General features: G+C 37.8%; 1 protein-coding gene across 1 annotated transcript; it reads right to left on the bottom strand.

Moving 5' to 3' along the window:
* Positions 1-487: 487 nt before the first annotated feature.
* LOC110866820 lies at positions 488-1507 on the bottom strand. Its single transcript, XM_022115967.2, has 2 exons — positions 1225-1507; positions 488-748 (listed from the first exon to the last, which is right to left on the bottom strand). The coding sequence occupies exons 1-2, from the start codon at positions 1327-1329 to the stop codon at positions 488-490; spliced, it is 366 nt and encodes a 121-aa protein (XP_021971659.2). The 5' UTR covers positions 1330-1507.
* Between the last annotated feature and the right edge of the window lie 21055 nt (positions 1508-22562).

Below are 22562 nucleotides of genomic sequence, written 5' to 3'. Positions count from 1 at the left end.
TTTTTTAATTTTCAATTTAAAAATTAGAAATTAAAAATAAAACACTAAATTATAAATTTCATTAAACTTTAAAAATAAATCACATAACCAAATAAAAAAAACAACTAGACCGATGGCATCTCCCAACCCCACTTTGCGCAAATAGCGCGCTTTTGTTCAATGTCAATTGACTTGAACGGTTCGTCGAGATGGGCGTGGTTTTCACACAAGATTTTTAAATCATTTTGTCTTTCGATCGTTTTCAAGTGTTCCTTGTACGCCTGCTCCCGTTCAACTTTTAGGGTCATCATTGTTTCTTTTCTTTGTTCGGCCTTCTTGAATTGGGTCATTTTCTCCTCTTCGATTCTAAAGATCGACTCCGCCACCGCCTCCTTCCCTTTGCTTGACGATTCACCACCTCGTCTGCGTCGTGGCCTTGTGGGTGTATCTTCCTCAACGGGCTCGTTAAGGGGTTGATCGGGTTCGTCAAGAGGGTCGTCGTTTGAGTTCATTTGGGGCAAGTTATCTGACGCGGAAGCCGTGTAGTTCCCCGACTCGGATGTCTTTGATCTTTTCGAACCGCCTCGTTTTTTGGAGCCGTAGGACCACGCGTGTCAACCAACTCAACGGGGACCCACTTCGGGTGATGTCTCGCAACTTCCCATGCCGCCACGTGTGGAAAAGTTCTCTTATGGTACGTTGTGCAATACTCTGCGGTGGCTTGTTGCATGATCGTCGCCTCGCTCGCTCCACTTTGTGGGTTTCGGCTCTACAAAAAAAAAAAAATGTTATAAAACTGTTTTTTTATAAACTGTTTTTTTATATAAAACTGTTTTTTTTAATAAACTGTTTTTTATATAAACTGTATTTTTTTTTAAAACTGGTTTTTATATAAAACTGTTTTTTTATAAACTGTTTTTTAAATAAAACTGTTTTTTTTTATAAAACTGTTTTTTTTAATAAACTGTTTTTTTTATAAAACTGTTTTTTGTATAAAACTGTTTTTTTTATAAAACTGTTTTTTTTTTATAAAAAACTGTTTTTTTTAATAAACTGTTTTTTATATAAAACTGTTTTTTTTATAAAAAACTGTTTTTTTTTATAAACTGTTTTTATAAACTGTTTTTTTATATAAAACTGTTTTTTTTTATAAAAAACTGTTTTTTTTATAAACTGTTTTTAATATAAACAGTTTTTTTTAAATAAAACTGTTTTTTTAACTTTTTTGTTAATAAAAAAACATACCTTTTGAATGAAACAAGCGTTGAACTTGCTAATTTTCCCGTTCAAATCCGTCCACTTCGACGTCATTTGGTCCATGTTTCGGATCCTTGCACCGGGAAGTTTCATAAAATGATTAATAACCCGTCTCCAAAACGCATCCCTTCGTTGCTCGTTCCCGTGTTTCTTACTCTCCGAGATGTGCAAATACGCCTTCGTCAAAGAGACCTCCTCCTCGCTCGTCCAAGGTTGTCGGCCGATTGGAGCGATTTCTTGAACCTCAACATTTTGTTCTTCTTCTTCTTCCTCTTCCTCTTCCTCTTCCTCCGCTTCTTCTTCCTCTTCCTCTTCCTCGTCCTCGTCAAGACTTTGTTGTGGTTCACGTGGTCCATTCCACGCTTTTGCAAAATGATGAATGAGGGTGTTGTCTTCTAGTAGAGGGTCGAGTGTGTGGGGTTGGGTTTGATACGTTTGCGATTGAAATTGGTGAGGTTGAAACGGTGGAACGAACGGTTGGTTATGGTACGTTTGCGATTGAAAGGGTGGATATTGTTGGGTTTGAAAGGGTGGATATTGTTGGGTTTGAAAGGGTGGGACTTGGTCGGGTTCGTCTTACAACCTAAATCGAGCGGGCTCACCAAGATTCGCTCGAACCTTGGGCCTTATTTTCTTCGTACCCGAACCGCCACCTCTTTTTTTCGATCCACCACCTCTCTTGCTTGAACCTTCCATATTTCTTGTAAAAATGAGTGTGAAAATAGTTGAGAGTTTTTTGAATTTTTTGTATTGAGTGTGAGAATTGTTGAGAGGTTTTTTGTATTGAGTGTATTGAAATATGTGGGATTTTATATAAAAAAAACAATATACAACGGTAAAATGGATCCAAACGGTCAAAAAAGCAACGTTTAAAAAATAACAACGGTCAAAAAATTGCAAAGTTCAACGCGTGGTCAGGTTAACGCGTTAAAAGATCAACGCGTGGTGGGACTAGTGGCGGCGGTGTACCGTTTCAAGTTCAACGCGTGATGAAGGCCATCACGTTACCGCCCCGGGTGCTCTAAGTGTCTAAAATATGGATCTCACATGTTCGTTTTTTTTTTTCAACACCACCATTATACATTGTAGCCTCATTTGTTCAAGATTTCGGTAATCCTTGATTTTTGGACAGAATGGAACTTAATTAGGGTTCACGTTTTTCCACCAACTACCACCCAATGACTATTGTAAATATTTGAAGCGCTTCCAGAACCAAGCATTTAATCATAACGAATGCGAGGAATTTATGTGATATTACAAAGCTTAGGGATTTTTTTTTTTTTTTGAAAAGTGAACATAAAAACGAAATAGGGATGAGCTCGGTACCGTCCGGAACCGAAATAATTGGTACCGAAAATCCCTAAAAGTGGGTACCGGTACCGAATATACCAGGTTCGGTACGGTTCAGTTACCGGTATTTGAGAGTAAAAACTGGTAAATACCGGTACCGAATCGGTACTGTACCGAAAATGTTAAAAGTCGGTACCGAATCGATACCGAAAAAGTACCCGGTCCGGTAAATTTGGTACCGGTACCGGGTCTGATTTGCTCATCCCTAAAACGAAACGCCAAACCTCAAACCAAGGCGGCCACAACACAAACCTTATATAATTACAAATTTACACCAATTACCGCATGAGACAATCGATTTTTTGTATCTATTCTTAAACCACAAAAACCCCCACCGTCTTCACTTGACTAATTATCCCTAAAAAGGTTAGGGATGACTTACAAGATCTAGTACACTCAAAGTATTTAATGCTTCAAAGCATCTACCAACTTAAAGCTCCATGACTTACAAGATCACATATTTGGAAGTATTTCAACTATCTAAGAATGCCTTACAGCCCAAACACGACTCGATGAGTTTGTTGCGGTAATTTCTTCGACCATGACTCCTTAACGACTTAAAAAAAACATTTCCGCAAGTGTTATTCTCGAGACGAACAATAAATGAAGACAATTAAGTTATTCGAAGCTATCTATGTTAAACATCTTATTACACGGTCTATGTTTGTTATTTAGGTGTCATGTAATCTATGTTTTATGAAATAAAAGGTTTTGCACTTTATATTTCTATGTTTTATGCAAAAGAAAAAAAAAGAATATAAAAACCCGATCAATACCCAAGGCATACCCGAACCCTACCCGAATCCTACCCGAACCCGAAATAGGGTATTATAATACCCGTGTATTAGAAAACCTGACCCGGACCCTACCTGAACCCGGGTATATAGGGTATACATTTTCTGTATAAAACCCGAACCTGACCTGGGTATTGTCAATACCAGAATTTGAAGAACCCGGTTGTACCCGAACCCGATTCCATACCCGGAACCGGGTACGCAAAAAAACCCGAATTGTGCACCACTACCTATATGCACTGGAGATATAATTCTAAAGCCTTTGTTGATTCATATGTGTTGAGCCCAAACCAGTTAGGCGAGGCCTAGCTAAGGACTACCTTTACACTTACATAGGTGTTCTATAGTTATACTTTATTGTGTTTTGATCGAATTCTCATAAATAGGTTTTGCGATTCATTCTAAATCGACTTGTAACATGATAGTATGAAACTTTAAAGTATAAACTATTTTTTTGTTCATAAACCATTATTATTAGTCATGTGAAAATAAAATATGTTTACTTTTCATTATCTTTTGACATTAATAGGAAACAAAAAATAATAAATAATGATCAAACTATTACATCAAGTCTTTTATAGGATATATCTAAAAATAATAAATACAAAAGTTTGTGTTGGGATTGAACCCTACCAGAGTAACAGATGATGTAAAGCCAAAACTGGTTCAAAACAGTGGATTCATCATAAGAAACAGTTTGCACTAAACTTTCCCCTTGAAAGTGATCCTAACAACTGATATGCTCCAAGTACTGCCCTTATCAACAACTGCTGTTCCTGGAAGCTACTGATCAAGTCAAAGATTGATGAAGAACTAAAGCCTTGCTGCCCAATCTACTGCCTTGAGTCAAGCACTGCTGATCATGACAAGTACTGTTGGGTTCATAGCAGTGGAAGGATGCAGCAACAGTTTTGATTCTCTTTATGTAATGTAAAGCCAAAGCACTGATGAAGTTTAAAGGCTGAAGCTCAATTTACTGATGAATTCCAAGCACTGATGAAGAACCAAAGTACTGCTCTTTCAAGGCCTGATCACCCTTTGAAGAAAGCACTGATGCTCAACATTAGCGCTCAGTAGTTGTAGAACAGTATATAGAGTTTGTTAGTCTGTTAGATGTCGCTTTCATGGTGACGTCAGCTGTGATACATCAGTGGTTTGGACTGTCTATAAATGTAACGGTACCCTGTACTGTTACATTCGATTGACTGAGTGGATTCTTCTTCTTCAGCCCAATCCTTTCATCTTGTGCAACCAACCTTGGGGTATCAGGCTGAGGGGGAGCTTAGTTCTGTAAAGATGCTGTAATCATTTGCTTTGTATCTCAATCATTCAATGAAAAGCATTTGTTTAACAAACTATTTTCCTTTTTGGTTGTGTTTAGAAAGTTTGTATCCATTTCCGCTGTACTTTACATCATTTCATATATTCTAAATGTTCAATTTATACAAACAAACACAATCACGAGAGCCTCCGATCCTAACAATTGGTATCAGAGCTTGGACAGTCAAATTTGATCTAACAATCATTTTGACATAACAGTTCAGCTCAAAATTTATTGATACTAAGGTTGATTGTATTTTATTGAAAAACAGAGTAACGAGTAAGGACGATCAAAGTTGCTACTCAAAAAACTCTGTAAAACAACCAAGATGTCATAAGACACACAAACATCTTATAACAAGTGATATCATACATAAAACAGCTATAGCTTTCAGATCTGAAAAATGACTGATAACTATGGTATAATCTCTTTATTTTACAAAATTGATTTCAATTGTTGTTATGAAGGTTGTTTACCATGACTGCTGCTAAGGTGTTTACCTCATGTCAACGAAAATCTATGTTCGGATGATAACATTAGTGTTTTTGTTAGCATAAAAAGAGGGAAATTAAAACTTTAGCTATTTAGATCTTATGTATTGAAAAACAGGTTGAAAATCCTCTAAAAGGACCAAAAATCAACTATGTTAAGAATACATTAAGAAAATCAGCAGTCAAAATATCTAGATCATGAGTAATGTGGAATTTGGCATAAGCAAGTGCAAAAATGTCCAAATCTCTCAAAACATTGCTGAAAATGATTTTGGATTGAGTATTCTTTCCTTGAAAACCTTCAAGTAAAAGTTTCAATACTTTTCTATGGAAAGGGTAAAAAGGGAAAGAAGAAAAATTACAAAAACTCAAAAGTGTGTTTATCTCAAAACTTTCGAATTCAAAAGAAAAGAGTATAAACCCAAAACACTTAAGAGTCCACGGGTTAATCCTACAAAAGGAAAACCAAAAATAGATCTGCATTTTTTGTCAAACATAATGTCATCAATCAACCATGCACAATCATTGTTTCAGGGAAGTTCAGGTAACAAAAGTATTTCCAGATATTTTTCAATAAAGAGGAATAGGCCAAATTTCTCAGAAATTATTCACATGGTAATAAGGTTCACAAAGAACTTTCAAAACCTTTGTGAACAGGTTCCTCATAGTAACAATCAACTGACAAGGAAATGGTGCCAAACAGTGGTTACAGAACTTTGGTTCAAACCACTGACCATTGTCCTAAGCTTGAGAATGAAATGATCTTGACCTTATTCGAAGTTACTTGAACTCTTGAGACACACCAGATCTAATTGATTTTATTATCAGAAAACTTTTACTCTTTTTCTTTGTAAAGTTTTCTCAAAATAAAACAGGATATATTATTCTTTATTTTTTTAGAATGATATATTTTGTACTTTTACTTGTTTTTGATAGCAAAAGTTCAAACACCTGTCAGGATGTAGAATCCTTATTTTTTTTGGTAATACTACCCTTGAAAATAGATCAAAAGGAAATAGTGCAAGTGTTAAGGTCATGTCAAACTCAAGTTTGTTTTAAACACTGATCAAAGATTGTTTGCTAATAGACCTTAAAATACTTGGATGCTCATGTTGTAATTCAAATATTATGACACAAAATGAGTAGCCATAGTAAAAAGGTTTCCATCATCTGGGGTACTAAACCACCGTCAGGAATCTATAAAAGCTTCAAAACTGGTAATAAACATATGGTAAAACCTTGAATGCTGAAACAAGTGAATTCCCTGCATTAAAAATCCCTGTAAACCCTGCTGTTATGATTAATTTTGATAAACTTGCATTTAAAATGTGTTTGTCAAGTATTTGGTTCTGCAGGTGACCCACATTCATCTTCAACAGATGTTGGACATGATACTAAAATTATTTCCATCATCAGAGCAGCAGATGTACAAAACAACTGTTAAAGCTCATCCACTGATGCATAAACAGTGTTTGACCAAAATTGCTTTCTAATTCTATACCACTACTTCACCAAACCACTGTTGATAAATATTCATCAAAAATCGATAAAAAATTATCAGTGTGCCAAAACCCTCCTTCAAATCCTTTCACATCCATTTCAAGCCACTGCTGGATCATCAAAGTCACCAGCAGTGGTTAGCTCAGATGACTCACATCTGCAGCCTCGCCTTTTGAACTTCAATGCCATTTTAAAATTCAACCATTTCACCATTTTCTTGGCAACATCAATGAAAAGGATTCTTTTAAAAAGGCTATCCTAAAACATGTGTCTTCTTGCTGACTCTCTACCACTCCATCAACAAGTCAAAATGCCATAAAGCGTTGAAAGACAAAAAGTTGGGTATTTGTCTTCTAAGAAGAGCTTCAGCAGTTCAGTGACAACAAGCTTGTAAAACTTGTGCCACAACCAAAGGATGAGAATCCTTTTGGCAAAAAGTGGGTCCTCAAAGAACATTGCATATGCTAGGAGCATGATTGTCAAGATTCATCAAACTCAAAACAAGTACAGACACCAAGAGTGTGAAAAGATTACATCAGAGGGATATCAATTCCTAGGCAAAAAGCTTAGTGTTTTGATTGTACACATGCAGCAGATGTTTCCAAAATCACTGATTGAAGAATATTATGATGCTGCTGTTGTTGCTGAAAAGTCCAACTGATTGTATCATCAAAATATGTTATTGGATTTTGATATAAGTTGCTCAAAAGACTTCTTTTATGCAGGAATGTCAAGTAGCTGAAATATATCATCAAAAATCCAGTATCTTATTCATCCATCATCACTTGACATCAGACACCGCTTTGTGGGGGATTACTATAAAAAGGTTTGATTTTATTTTAACATGTCCATCCTAAAGATCAGTTGGTAGATGTACAAACTTAAGAATTGGATTCATCTACTGTTGAAAAACTTGATCCATATGATTGGAATGCTAAACATGGATTAAAGCAAGCTTTCTTGTGTTCCATGTGTAAATAGCATAAAAATGTTTTTAGAAAAATAAAAAATAACCTTAAAAATAGTTAAAAATTGAATTTTTCAATAAATCCTCAAAGTTTGTTTCCAAAACATAAGCAGAGGTGCCTGAGCAGAATTTAGCAGCAACCACTGCTCCTCAGGTATCTGCTGCTGAGCCCACTGCTCAAGGTGATCACAGCAGCAAAACAACTGTTGTGAAACCCACACCTAAATCCACCAAAACAAAAGAAAACTCAAAAACCCCCTAAACCTACAATAAAGGCAACTCTAGAAGATGAGATCACAGAGCGACTGCCAGTGACAACACAAAAGTCACTAGAAACCACGACTGCTACTTCCTCACAGTAGATGGTAGAAAGGTCTCAACCCATGCCTCAAACTCCTCCTGCCTCTTCTAAAAAAGAACAGGTTGTAAGAATAGGGACCCCAAATTATGATGCTCTGAAATCACTTGATTCCATCATCCACAGTCCACTGCCCGGGGCAAATTCATTTTCAACTCCCATCATCATTTCACAAATACCACCATCAATAATGATCTTGTTGCATGCTTTGGATATAACTCAGACATAAATCAGTTCCTCTCTACCACCTATCACTGAGAGTACACTCCAACAAGTAACTGAGTCTGATGCTTATACCTCTGCTATCCCAGCAACAACTGAGGAGGTTGCACCCCTTGAGTTACAAGTAACTCTTGGTGGTAATCCAAGTGAAGCAGCCACTACAAGTGTTGAACCCACTGGTTTACACTTGGACAGTGGTTACATCAATAAGACTTCCTTGGAGGCAATTCCTTCTATAACACCTCTGATATCTGCTAGTGAGTTTGTTTTAACCACTGATTCCATCAAAAGATTATCAAGTGTTGAAGGAAGAAGACCCCAGTACCAAGAAAAAGGGGCATCAGTGGTTAATGTTTGGAGTACACTCCCTACCTCAACCTCTGATAAAACCACTGCTAGTGGGAAATCAGATGATCTCATTAAAATTTGGGTGATGGTTTAGAGTACCTGGAATTGACGGATAGAATCGAGAAACTGGATACCTCTGTTACAGAAATTAATGAAATGCTGCATCAGTTGTTGAAAGTACAAATGGTGCAACCCACTGTTGTTCCAACTCAAGCACTTGCTCCACCACAAGAACCTGCTACAAAGGAGTTATGGAATTTATTTCAACCCCTGCACCTATCTTCGAAAGAGTTGATGATGCCAAATGTCACACGCCAACCGATGGCGGAATCATCGGGGCGTGGCACTGAGCGAAACAGATTGTCCAGAAGTTTCCACAACAACTATTATTACAATTCAGTTTAAATGTTACGTCCCATACCGTATGTAACGCCCTGCTTTTTCATACTTTCCATAATTAGAAAGCTCGCCTTGTAATGCTATTTTTGGAAATCTTGTATTATTGTAGTCGTCTTTTCGTTGTAAAATCCGAGACTTGGATCATAAATAAAATTCGTATTTCTTTAAATTCACCATCTACATATTCATACATGTTCATACGTTCGAATTCATTGTACATCGAATCCTTATTTGTAATTCATACTTATACTTATTCACGATGCATGTCCATGCTTGTCCTTATATTGTTGATACCTAAAAACCCCTAATAATATGCTTATTTATACAACGGTTAATCATCTAATATGTGACATATACTTGTCACTTACAAACATGTTACATACTTGTACATTACATTTTTTACCTAGTTAAATCATGTTTTATTTCATATTTCACCTTGTTACAAGTTAGGGGAAACATTGTTGCATATTATTACACAACTTAATTAACAAAATTACTCATTATAAAGTTTTAAAAATAAAAAAAATAAAGAAATATGGCAGCCCCAATTCAGCCCCATATAGTTGGGTTTTGTGGGCGAGTTTCTAGGTGTAACCCCTTCTAAACACTTCCAAAGCCCAACCCATTGAAACTCTAATCCTCCCCCCTATAAATACCACTTATAACCAGCCTCCCTACCACTTTTGCAACACTAAAAACTCTCAAAACATCCTCCAAACCGTAGCTGAAAGCAAAGGTTCGAGCAGATTGACACCCCTTCACGAAAATGAGCATAACTCACTCAATTCTTATCCGATTCACTTGATTCTTTTTCCTACTTGCTTGGATAATCATGGGGTTCGATTCCTAGACTTCTCCTTGGAGAAATCAGACCTGGAAATGCCCCGAAATAGTCCATAAACTTTCTGTTTGATTTTTATGTTCTTCAAAACTTGTTTAAACCTGTGCAACTTGTGTCTAACACATCTCATGCCTATGTCCTAATGCTTACAACTTATCCCATGGTTGGTTAAGCTTAAAAACAAGGTTGAGACATTTGAAATCAGAGGATTAAACCTCATAAACTTGGTGTTTTGTCTAGGGTTTCAACCCACAAATCATGTCAAACATAGTCTTTGATACATGAGTGATTATGGAACAACTTGGGTTGTCCAAACATACAATCCTCACATGATTTGATGATTTCTATTAGTTAGTTTACTTTACCTACATGTAATGACCTTAGTTCATGACCCTCCTTGGTTGTTTTTACATCAAGTGTAGTGGTGAACATTAAAGGGGTACCTAAATGGAGGCCTTGTCTTCCTACCCCATCCATGACACCCATGACTCAACTTGAGGTACCTAAATGAAGATGTAATCTTCTACCTCTTACTTGAATACTTGAACATTTGGACTTAATAATATGTGTATATTATACAACCTAAATACTATCTATGTACACTCGAATATTTGATGTTGAAATCATATTCATTTGTCAAATTAGTAGGTTATCATCTAAGGACCTAAACCTTGTTATGATTCTTATGGGTGTTCAACTCATGAAATCATTATAACCCTTGTGGTTACCAAGTGTCATACAAGTGTTATGTGTGAAGATGAATATTTTGATATAATATTTTCATGTCACTTTCATTCCGAATCTCGACTCTAAACATGCTTGAACATAAACCTTTACGCATTCAACCTTCCAACCTCGTCAACTTTGTCACATTGGATAGTCGGAAAACATATGCAAACTTTGTGAGTATACTCGTATTTCCCCCTTTTTACTTTTACCACTTTTGGGGTGTAACATGTTTATCTATCAACAAACTTACATATGAACATTTTGCTTAAACACATGAACATTTTGCTTAAACACATGAACATTCCTACAACATGCTTGTATACGTGATGGCTTGATGCTTTAAACTTGGACTTATCTTATGTGTTGAATTTATCATTAACTTCGTACGAGCCAAACCGTGACATATGTAGCGCTATAGGATTAACGACCCACCTCTTTATCTTCGGTAATGTCATGAGCATATTGCGTTTCCTTGGTTTGATATGTTAGACACATACCATGTTTAAACGTTTATCTTGAATCACATGCTTGCTATGAGTAATTGTTCAAAACTTATCTTTTGCTATGTACGTACCAAACTTGTATACTCAGCTTTGCTTTTGCATTGAACTTTATTTTAACATGTTACAGGTGGATGTTGACGATGCATGGAATCTAGTAGGATGCTTAGATACCCACTTAGAAAGAATTGTATTTGTATTGTATCATTTTATTATTCATGTTGTTGTACTTTGTTTCAAAACCTTGTACTTGATTCTTTAGAAATGAAATGAAATGAATATTTAAATACTTGTCACAATTATTAGCGTTATGATGTCTCGAGCAATCTTCACACTTCGTCTCATCCCGATGTTTCCGCCATTGGTTGGGGTGTGACACCGTATCCCAAATAAATAAACAAGTTATCATAAATAACAACTAGGCAAATAATTCTGTTCCGACAACTCAGATTTAATTATTACAAAACCAAATAAATAATGTACTGCTCGAAGTCCTTAAGACCTATCTGGACAAGATCTACAGACAGCTAATGTCCTAGACCCCTGATCAGACAACTCCAACGGCTCCATGGCAGTTGTTTATCTGCTTCCAGAGACCCCTAGGTAGACCTCTACCTACAACTATTTGTTGGGCTCTAGAGCTTTATTCTAGCCTCGCTCCCCTAGCAAGAATGCATCTTAAACACCTGTCACATACGTTAAAATAAAGTCAATACATATAATGTAAAGGTGAGTACACAAGTTTGATAATAGCATATAGAGTTCGAATAGTTTACGCATAACTAGGCACGTACACAGAGAAAAATGAAGCATGTTAATTATCGACATGGAACCATCGGTACCAATGACTGCGGGTTGACTGTCCGAAACAGTTCGCAATACATGAATACCACCGAAATCCATGCAAGTAATTGTCCTTAACAACCCCCGTGTGAACGGGTGCTGAGTCCAAACTATAGTACTATGTTGCTAAGGCAGGTAGATAGCATTCCACGTGTTAACATAATAAACAACATTCATTTAGTCAAGTAATACATGCGGTTTGGTTAGCGTTCAAATAGTTTGTATAGTGTAACTGATTGTGATTTTGATAGGTAACGTATGTAACACCCAAAAGTTCTAAAAGCAAAAAGGGATCGAGTATACTCACAGTGATTTGGTTATGGATTGAAGGGAGCGCTGAGAGTAGGTTAGCCTGAATAGTTCGATAGTATAACGATGAGTAACGCGGAAATGCAATAGGTGAAATTGGGTCGAACAGTCTGGTCGATCGAACAGTAGGTTCGATCAAACAGCACTATCCATTCGGTTGGTTTAACCGTTCGGATAGTCTGCTCGGTCGGCCAGAAGGCTCGATCGGCTTGGATAGTTCGAGTGGATTGTTTCTTCCTTTGGGAAGGATGTGTTTGTGTATGATGGTTTGAACTTTTGAGGTTTTTGCCGCATTATTAGGAAACGTTGAAGTATCCTTACCTTTCAGGTCGGTCGATTGAACGGGCCGTTTGATCGGTCGGTCCAACCGATCGGTTAGATTACCTCAATGTGAATCCTTGACAGAGTGTCACTCGATCGGGTGGTATGCTCGATCGGGTGGCATTCCAATGCATCAAACGAGTTGGAAAAATGGTTAAGTGCTGAAGTGTAGTATCTCATGATTCGAACAGTAATGTTTACCAATCGAGTAGCATATTCGATCGAACATCACCTCGTCAGTAGTACACTTCATGAAATTTGGAAAAGTGTGGGTCCATGTGCTAGCCGATCGGCTGGCCCGGTCGATCGGCTGGTAAGTCCGTTCGGCTGGACTGTTCGTTCGAACAGCCTAGCCGTTCTGCCAGCATTTCTGACCTGGTTGGCCTTTCGTCTAACACTTGGCTGTTTTGCTTGTTTTGATGTGTTTTGGAGGTATTTTGACAACGAGTTGAACCATAGAACATGGGTTCTTACTTGTTTCACTGGTTTGGGCAGGAATCACCCAAGTCCGGCCAGTGAACTGTTCGGAACGGTAGTTTAACGTTTAACCCGAAATCGGTGAACCTCGTGGTTAGAATCCGAACCTTGAACCATGTGATTATGAGGATGTTTAGTGAGCTGGTTCAAGCTCCGTTTCTACCGGTGAAGAAGTGAGTTGAGTGTAAAAGAGTTGAAAGAAAGTCGGAAAATCTGTCTTTCAATCTTTCCCACCGTGGAATGTTAAGATCTATCATAGATCTTAGTTTTTTTATGTGGAAATCGGTTAGATCTAAGCTATTCATGGTTGAATGAGGCCAAGACATGATGTTCTTGAAGAACACCATGATGACATCACCCAAGAACCCCTAGATCTTGGTGATTTCACGGTTAGAATCCAAGTTTTGAAAGATAGAAAGGTGTAGAATCATGCAATGATTAAGAACGTACAAGATTTAGAGTGAAAACTTACTGGATCGGAGAGAAATCTGAGAAAAGGTAACGAATGGGAGCTGGTCGGTCAGAGCTTTCCAAAAGTGGAAAAGATGACAATGACAACCCTATTTATAGGCTTCCAAAAGGGGAAAGGTGTAACCGATCGGCCAGGCTCACTGATCGAATGGGCTGGCCGATCGAACAGCATGTTCGATCGGCTGGCCTGTTCGATCAGGATGTCCTGTTCGATTAGCACAACCTCTTGAGTGTTTCGCGACGATTTTTGATATTTCGGTTTCGATGAACGATGATTCGAGTACGATAGAGTTCCCAATCAAATTACTTTTAGTCTCAACTACTATATCTAACATATAAGCATCTATAATTCACACTTCGGGTTCGATTTCGATTGAGTTCGATTGCCTTTCGAGTTTCGATTCGATTGATTGATTCACCACATATAACAACATAAAGTAAGCACGCACAAGTAACACATAAGGCACACACACACGTATAACAATACCAAAGTTCGCATAATTTGAGGTTCGAGTTCGATGATTGATTGATTAGCTTGATTATCGATTTATTCGAGGTCGATTGATGATTCACATTCATTTAACATTCGATTATTTGCTTAGACAACACTTACTCCACATAATACAAAAATTAAAATAGATAAATTACAAATAAAAGGTCAAAGTTGACTTTGACTTTCGAAAACACGGGGTGTTACAGCCTCCCCTTGTTTAGGGAATTTCGTCCCAAGATTGGGCTGAAAGCCATACATCACCGTGATTTTACCAATTTGATGCTTCAGATCTATCTAAACAACTGCGGGTACTTGGCCTTCATGTCGCTTTCGAGTTCCCAAGTGAACTCCGTGCCTCGTTTGCCTTCCCATCGAACCTTTACGGTAGGGATGCGAGAGCGCCTGAGTTGCTTAGTTTGGCGATCCATGATTTCGACAGGCTTTTCCACAAAGTGTAACGTTTCGTTGACCTGATGATCGTCGAGCGGTACGATTCGATCATGATCAGCTAGGCACTTTCGGAGGTTTGACACGTGGAAAGTCGGGTGGACGTTACTAAGTTCCTCCGGTAGTTCGAGTCTGTAGGCGACTTTTCCGATCCTTTCCAGAATCTTAAAAGGTCCAACATATTGAGGCGCGAGTTTCCCTTTCTTGCCGAATCGGACTACACCCTTCCAAGGTGATACCTTTAGGAGTACGTAGTCACCAACATCAAATTCAAGGGGCTTGCGTCTTTTATCGGCGTAACTTTTCTGTCTGTTCTGAGCTTTCACCAAGTTGTCTCGAATCTGGTGGATCTTGTCGGTCGTTTCTTGTAGAATCTCGGGACCGGTTAATTGAGAATGACCGATCTCGTGCCACACAATAGGCGAACGACATCTCCTACCATATAAGGCCTCGAATGGTACCATTTGGATGCTGGCATGATAGCTATTATTGTACGAGAATTCGACTAATGGAGATCCTGGTACATCTTGTCAGCACCGAGATGAATGGAGTATCGGGATTTGTGGGCTTCATTCATGATAATCTTTCGCAAATTGGTCCTCTTGGGGATCCAAATTCGGCCCAGATAATAGAATATCCCATCGGATTTGACGCATATTAAGTTGAGGAGTTCTACCCATCGACGTTGACGCATATTAAGTTCCCTCTGATTGAAGATATGTTGTAAACTCCTGTGATCGGTGAAGATCGTATACTTGGTACCATACAGGTAGTGTCGCCAAATCTTTAATGCAAAGACAACTGCGCCTAGCACGAGATCATGGGTTGTATAGTTCTTCTCGTGGATCTTGAGCTGTCGAGATGCGTACGCTATAACCTTGTCCCGTTGCATAAGGACACAACCGAGACCAAGGTTTGAAGCATCACAGTAGACAACGAAGTCGTCGCTTCCGTCGGGCAACGTAAGAATCGGTGCATTGCACAGCATATGCTTGAGAGTTTGAAAGACAGTCTCTTGTGCAGTTCCCCACACAAAAGGCTTGTCCTTATTATAGGATCGTTTGCTGACCCGACGAGTCGTTCAGAAGAGCGCTTAGACTAATTCAGAGGCGGAATTCATTGAATTAGTCTTCGTGAAGCTTGATTTCACTACTTAATGTCTCCTGTATTGATTAACTGTCAAATTACAAGCTCTTGGAGACAAACGGACAGGGCTTCGCCGTTACACCTACAAAAACACACACATACGCTCCTACTGGAACCGCTCAAATGACACCATATATATAGACCTTCTGGATCGCTTATATGGACATGTCCATATAAGCGATCCACTCATTATGTCATAAAAGCGATCCAACTACATGACATATGAGCGATCCCATATATATAGTGACACATAAGCGGACCAAACTATATACCCTATAAGCGATCCTATTCAATACAAGATTTCTCGTTTTCCGTTCACTATACAATCAGCCCTACCCTAAGACTCGAACTAAGATGTAGTCGACAGACAACTGCACCAACAGACTCCCCCTTGAATGTTGACGGAATCTTTAGTGAGAGTCTTCAATCATTCACAGCACTTCAATCTTGTTCGATCTTCTTCAGGAACTCTGCCTGGAATCAAATCTTCTTCAGAAATTCCTTCCTGGAATCATATGCCTGGATCTTTTTCTGGTCTCTAACTTTCGTCAGACTCCCCTATCATCATGCTGGGATCTATGTCTGGAAATCATTACCACCATTGAAATCAACTCCTGGCTTTCTCAATTTAAGCTCTTCTCTGGTTCTGATGTGTTTCCTGGCTATCCGTAGCAACAGGATCAGAAACCTGCAAAACTCAAACAATCTATCACAAAACAACACAATTTGTGATTCAACTCAATGAATCAACTCATCGTATAAGAAAAATTATGAAGATCAAATTGTTGGCTAACATTCAACTTAAACATAAAGTTAATGAACCAATTTTGCATTTAAAATCTCCACAATTTCACACTCTCTCCCAAACCATAAGTTCAACATGTTTAGCACTAGAAATGTCGAAAATCAGTTCTTCACACTCTGTTGTCGAAAATCTTTTTGTAGTTTTCAAATATCAAACAAAAATACAATATTTTTGGATTTTTGAATTATATGAAATACAGAAATAAAACACTATTTTTGAGAGATTGTGCAAGAGGATCATATCGGATTTGAGACATATCACCAACACCATTGATCTTGATTAATCAGCAAATGTTAAAAACAAATTTACTTCTGATTGCCAGTATTGTTGTCCACTTAAACTTCTACACAAGTTTTCAACTGATTCAAGATATGTATTTAATGTTTTAGAACTTAGACTTATTTATGTGTCCCACCTCTTGAATATACTCCCGTATCCAGATTTCTATATTCTGATTTACAGGTAAGTATACTACGAATGATATCTGTATATAAATTAGGGGAAAAATGCGAAGACTGTGGGATCTCAGGTCAGAACTTTCGTTCAGCAGAGAGATATCAGTTTCGACTAAGCAGTGTGTCCCCTTTAGGAGATCTTTTCAGCTACAACAGATGATTATCAATTTTATTGTAATGAAGATCCTGGTACATCTTTATGCTATGTTTCAAGCATATGAAGAAAGTATTAGCCAGGGACTAGGTCAGAACTACCGTTCAGCAGAAGTCCCGGAATAATACCCCAGACATCATTTGAGTATAAGAACCTAGTATTTCAGAATAAGAAACCTTTCAAACGAGATTTCAGGGGTTACCTATATATCCAAGTAGTGTTCCCTACAAACTAAGTAAGTTTAAATTTAGGTTTATATCTCGAATACAATTTACTAACTGTGTGAAGTCTACTGACACATCATTAGTAATTTTTTAAAACATTTTTGACTTTACAAATCTCTAGCATGCTGTGATAGTTTACCGATGTACTATCATCTCCTCTTTTTGCAACAAAACTCATTTTCATTTTTCAATTTTTTTAAATTTTTCAAAATTTTATTACTCCCCCTAAAATCAAAATATGTTTCAATTTTGATTTTCTGAGGAAAAAATTGAAAACAAACTATACAAGAAATATGACAACATTATGTGAATTACCTCAATTCACCATTCTTGTGCAAAAACAATCAGAACTCCCCCTCACAACAAACTACTTTCCCATTGTGATTTCAAAACACTTAAGTTTGTTTCAATCAAAATGGTTTTTCCAGAAAAATTAGTTTGTATGATAACCATTTTGTAGATTCGGGGTTATCTCATCATCTTGTTTTCTTCAAACATTTTAAAGATTTATCATTTCCAGTTTTAACATAAACCATCTGTAGAAAATCAAGTACAACTTAATGTCCCTGATTTTCCACATTTGAGGCGAAAAATCACCAAAGTGAAATTTCTCAAGAAATGTGCCGATTCATGTTCCACTTAAACCAACCTGGGAACTCCGGCAAGTCAGGTTTTTTCATTTAAATAGATTCACCCAAGCCTGACGGTCCTTGGGTGATTTCGAATTCTTGTTCAACAATGGTGGAAAATTTGCATCATCCATTGTTAAACCTGAATTCTCCTTTTTTACCTCAACCAATAGCTCCTCTGGCTTTGATGAACCAGAATCATTGCCTGCAGGTGGCTTGTCTGACTTTGACCTATCAGATTCATCGCCGACCATTTTCTCCTTCTTCTTTTCCTTTTTCGTCCTCAGATTTGTATCTGATGAATTCATCTTGCTTGACTTAGCAGTCGAGGGAGTTGATTCATCAGAACTCTTATTCTTTCCAACAGATGAACCCGAGGACAAAATCTTCTCGAGATACTCTCTCGCCTTCTTCCTCTTTTTCCTCAGTCTGTCTTTCTGCCCCTGTGAAAGTTTAACTTTCCTTTCCTGAATTGACTGTTCTTGAACTTTAGGTTTCAGAACCTTCTGTTCCTGGGGCTTGACTTTGACTGGAATCTTTGCCATTTTCTGAGAATTAACCCTCAATCTTTCACTAGATTTCCTTGGGCAATCTTTGGCAATGTGACCTTTGATGTTGCAGTTAAAACACCTCCTGGTCTCATAACTCCAATACTGGCAGTTAACAGCAATGTGTCCGTGATATCCACAGCTGTAACACACTCTGTTATCATACCTATCACCATTTTTAGTCCAAACACTCAGATCAAAGCATTGTTTGGCTTGGTGATACTCCTTCCTCAACTCTGCTGGATTTGGCTTTGAAGCACTGTGGTCCGACCTGCGCCACTTATTACCAACAATTTTTGAATTTTCATTTTTTACTTTTTGTAATTTTTCATTGCGATTGGATGAACGATCTGATGAACTTTTATTATCTTTTTGCTTCTGTTCTACTTTCTTCTTTAAAGGTTTTTGCTTAGAGCATTCTCCCTTTTCAGTCGATTGCAAAACAGTTTTCTGAAACTTTTCTTTTGTTTTCAAAAATAATTTTTGTTTTTTAAGTTTTTCATTTACATCACCAGATTTTTCATCGCAATCTTCAACTTTGACATTGTCAAAGTTTGTGACATTGTCACTTATTGGAACAGAATTGATTGGTTTTGGACAGGGAAACTTCAAACTGTCTGATGAAGTCACAAAACCTATCAATTTCTTTTCAAGTTCATCAATCTTGCTTCTGGAATTCTCAGCTTCTTTTTCAAACTGAGATATTCTTTCAAGATGAGACTTGATTGAATTTTCATTTTCATTTTCATTTTCATTTTTCAAATTTTCAAGAACAGACTTTTCATTTTCTAAAATTTTTATCTGTTCTTGGAATTTTGATTCATTTGCTTTCAGATTCTTGTTTTCAAGCTTAATCCAGAAATCCTCATCTTCTGACGATTTCTTTGTGCTTTCAAACTCTTTTTCTAATTCTTTGATTTTCTTTCTAGCACATTCACATTCTTTCTCCAAATTTATAATTTTCTGAAGATGTGAATTGATCAATTTTTGTTTCTCAATGTTGTTTTGGCTAAAAACATTTCTCCCATCTTCAAGAATTTTCAGTTGATTTTGAAATTCTTTTTCATTTTCGATTTTTCAATTTCAAAATCCTTAATTTTTTCTTCAAAAACCTTTTCTTTTTCTTTCAACTTCTTGTTTTCAAATGTCAAACTGTTCAAATTACTTAACAGTTTCTCATTTTCAGCTTTCAACTTCTCACAGTTTTCCTGAACCATAAGAATCTGTTTATCATCAGCTTGCTTCACATCTTCTAACTTCTTGACTTCCGATGTCAAACTTTCCGCATCCTTCAAGAGTTTGTCATTTTCAGTCTTGAAGTAGTCACATTTTAAGCATGCTGATGCAGAACTGGAAGATCCAAACTCTATAGATTCTTCAATCTTTGGAATATCCTTTGTTTCCATCTTGTCGATTCCTGCACGAAAGAGTTTAACAAAATCAAAAGGATTCATATTATCATCAATATAACATTTCCTTTTGATATCATATTTCAGAGTACTCTTTGTTGCAAGAAATACACAAACTCTTCTATCAACTTCAATGAGTTCATTCAGCTCCAATCTATGTAAATTCTTTTCCATCTCAGACAAAAATTCCCTCCTTTTCTTTTCTTCCTTATACCACTCTGCTCTAATTTCATTAAAGAACTGATGTGGAGAAAGCTCTGGAAAGAAATCTTTCTGTTTTAGCTCAACCATAAACTTATCCCATTTAGCAGGTAATGCCGTTGTCAATTTTGATAGATATTCATCATTCGACATCCTCATACCTCTACTCCACATATTGTCCGTTAAAATTTTAAACCGTTTTTCTATCTCTTTCAACGTTTCCTCCTTTTGGCATATGAAACATTCAAAACTTTTAACCCAAGTGTCCGTACTCACATTTCTATAATCGGTATCCATATTTCTCATATACCAATTATTAAAATCCTCTAGCATATTGTTTTCTTGTTCATCAAATACCATCGTCATTTTTCACAAATTCACTAACAACTTTCTAACTTTGACAAATTGTTCAAATAAGCGGACTGCTCTATAAGCGATCCAAGATTGTTCTTTCAAGCGATCCCACTTGTTTGTTCGAGCGGTCCAAAGCAGTTCGAATAAGCGGTTCAGACTAGTCGTTCGAGCGGACCAAGAGTTGTCCGTTCGAGCGGTTCAAGAAATTCAAATTACGAGCGGTTCCTGATGGTCCAAATCAGCGGTCCACAATCAGTCGTTCGAACAAGCGGTTCTCAAAGTCCAAATAAGCGGTTCAACTGAATTAATTTTGGAGCGGTCCAGGTTATCCGACCGAATAAGCGGTTCTCAATCGGTTAATTTCGAGCGGTCCAGAACAATTCAGAAAAGCGATCCACTTTCGGACATCATTTTGGCACACTATTTCTTTGAATTTCAATACCAAACTTTCAAGGGTTTGTCTCGGTATGATAATGAACAATCTGTGAGTTTTTGAACGAATTTCAACCGTGAAATCTTCCCAAATCAGAAAAAGAAGGTGTAGAAATCAGAATTTTAAGCGAAAATCGAGCTAAACGGTAAGAACTCTTCCTCCTGAGCTCTGATACCACTTGTAGGATCGTTTGCTGACCCGACGAGTCGTTCAGAAGAGCGCTTAGACTAATTCAGAGGCGGAATTCATTAAATTAGTCTTCGTAAAGCTTGATTTCACTACTTAATGTCTCCTGTATTGATTAACTGTCAAATTACAATCTCTTGGAGACAAACGGACAGGGCTTCGCCGTTACACCTACAAAAACACACACATACGCTCCTACTGGAACCGCTCAAATGACACTATAGACCTTCTGGATCGCTTATATGGACATGTCCATATAAGCGATCCACTCATTATGTCATAAAAGCGATCCAACTACATGACATATGAGCGATCCCATATATATAGTGACACATAAGCGGACCAAACTATATACCCTATAAGTGATCCTATTCAATACAAGATTTCTCGTTTTCCGTTCACTATACAATCAGCCTTACCCTAAGACTCGAACGAAGATGTAGTCGACAGACAACTGCACCAACACTTATGAGTAAGAGCGGTTAGCGGCACAGTGATCTTAGAGAATCCTTCTATGAATCATCGGTAATAGCCCGCTAGTACGAGAAAAGAACGAACTTCTGCCGGGTTCTTAGGCGTAATCCAACTTTTGACGGCTTCAATCTTCGCGGGATCGACGTGTATTCCTTGACTATTCACGATGTGACCCAGAAACTGACTTCCTCTAACCAGAATTCACACTTGGAGAACTTGGCATAGAGTTGGTTCCCCTGAAGTAACTCGAGAACCAAACATAGATGTTGCACGTGTTCGGTCTTCTATTTGGAATAGATCAAAACATCGTCAATGAACACGATGACGAAACAGTCTAAGAAGGGCTTACAGACGCGATTCATTAGGTCCATAAAAACCGCGGGTGCGTTAGTTAAACCGAAAGGCATAACAACGAATTCATAATGGCCATATCGGGTTCGAAAAGCGGTTTTGGGGATGTCTTCCTCTTGAATCCGCAATTGATGGTAGCCTGAGCGTAGATCGATCTTCGAGAAACATTGGGCACCTTGCAGCTGATCCAATAAGTCGTCGATTCGGGGTAGAGGGTATCGGTTCTTGATGGTTAGCTTGTTCAACTCCCGATAATCGATGCACATCCGGAACGACCCATCCTTCTTTTTGACGAAAAGGACTGGCGCGCCCCAAGGAGAAGTGCTCGGGCGAATAAAGCCTTTTTCAAGCAATTCCTAGAGTTGGTTCGATAGCTCTCGCATTTCGGATGGAGCGAGTCGATAAGGGGCTTTGGCAACAGGGTTAGCTCCAGGAATGAGGTCAATACGAAAGTTGATATCTCAATTTGGCGGGAGTCCGGGGAGATCATCAGGGAACACCTGAGGAAACTCTCGGACCACTGGGACATCTTTGACTTCAACTTTCTTTTTCTTTTCCTTCTCCGCTACTACAATGTTGGCCAAGAAGGCTCGGTATTCCTTGCGGAGATACTTGCTGGCTTGAATACACGACATGAGCTTGAGACCTTTTGACGCGGTTTCACCGTACACACACAGAAGATCACCATTCGCGAGCGAGAATTGAATCATCTTATCAAAACACACAACTTCAGCATGGTTTTCGCGAAGAAAGTCCATGCCTACTATGACGTCGAA

The sequence above is a fragment of the Helianthus annuus genome, chromosome 7 (genome assembly GCF_002127325.2).
Source record: "Helianthus annuus cultivar XRQ/B chromosome 7, HanXRQr2.0-SUNRISE, whole genome shotgun sequence".
Classification (NCBI taxonomy): domain Eukaryota; kingdom Viridiplantae; phylum Streptophyta; class Magnoliopsida; order Asterales; family Asteraceae; genus Helianthus; species Helianthus annuus.
The sequence above is the reverse complement of the archived record's forward strand: the minus strand, read 5'-3'. Positions and strand labels throughout refer to the sequence as shown.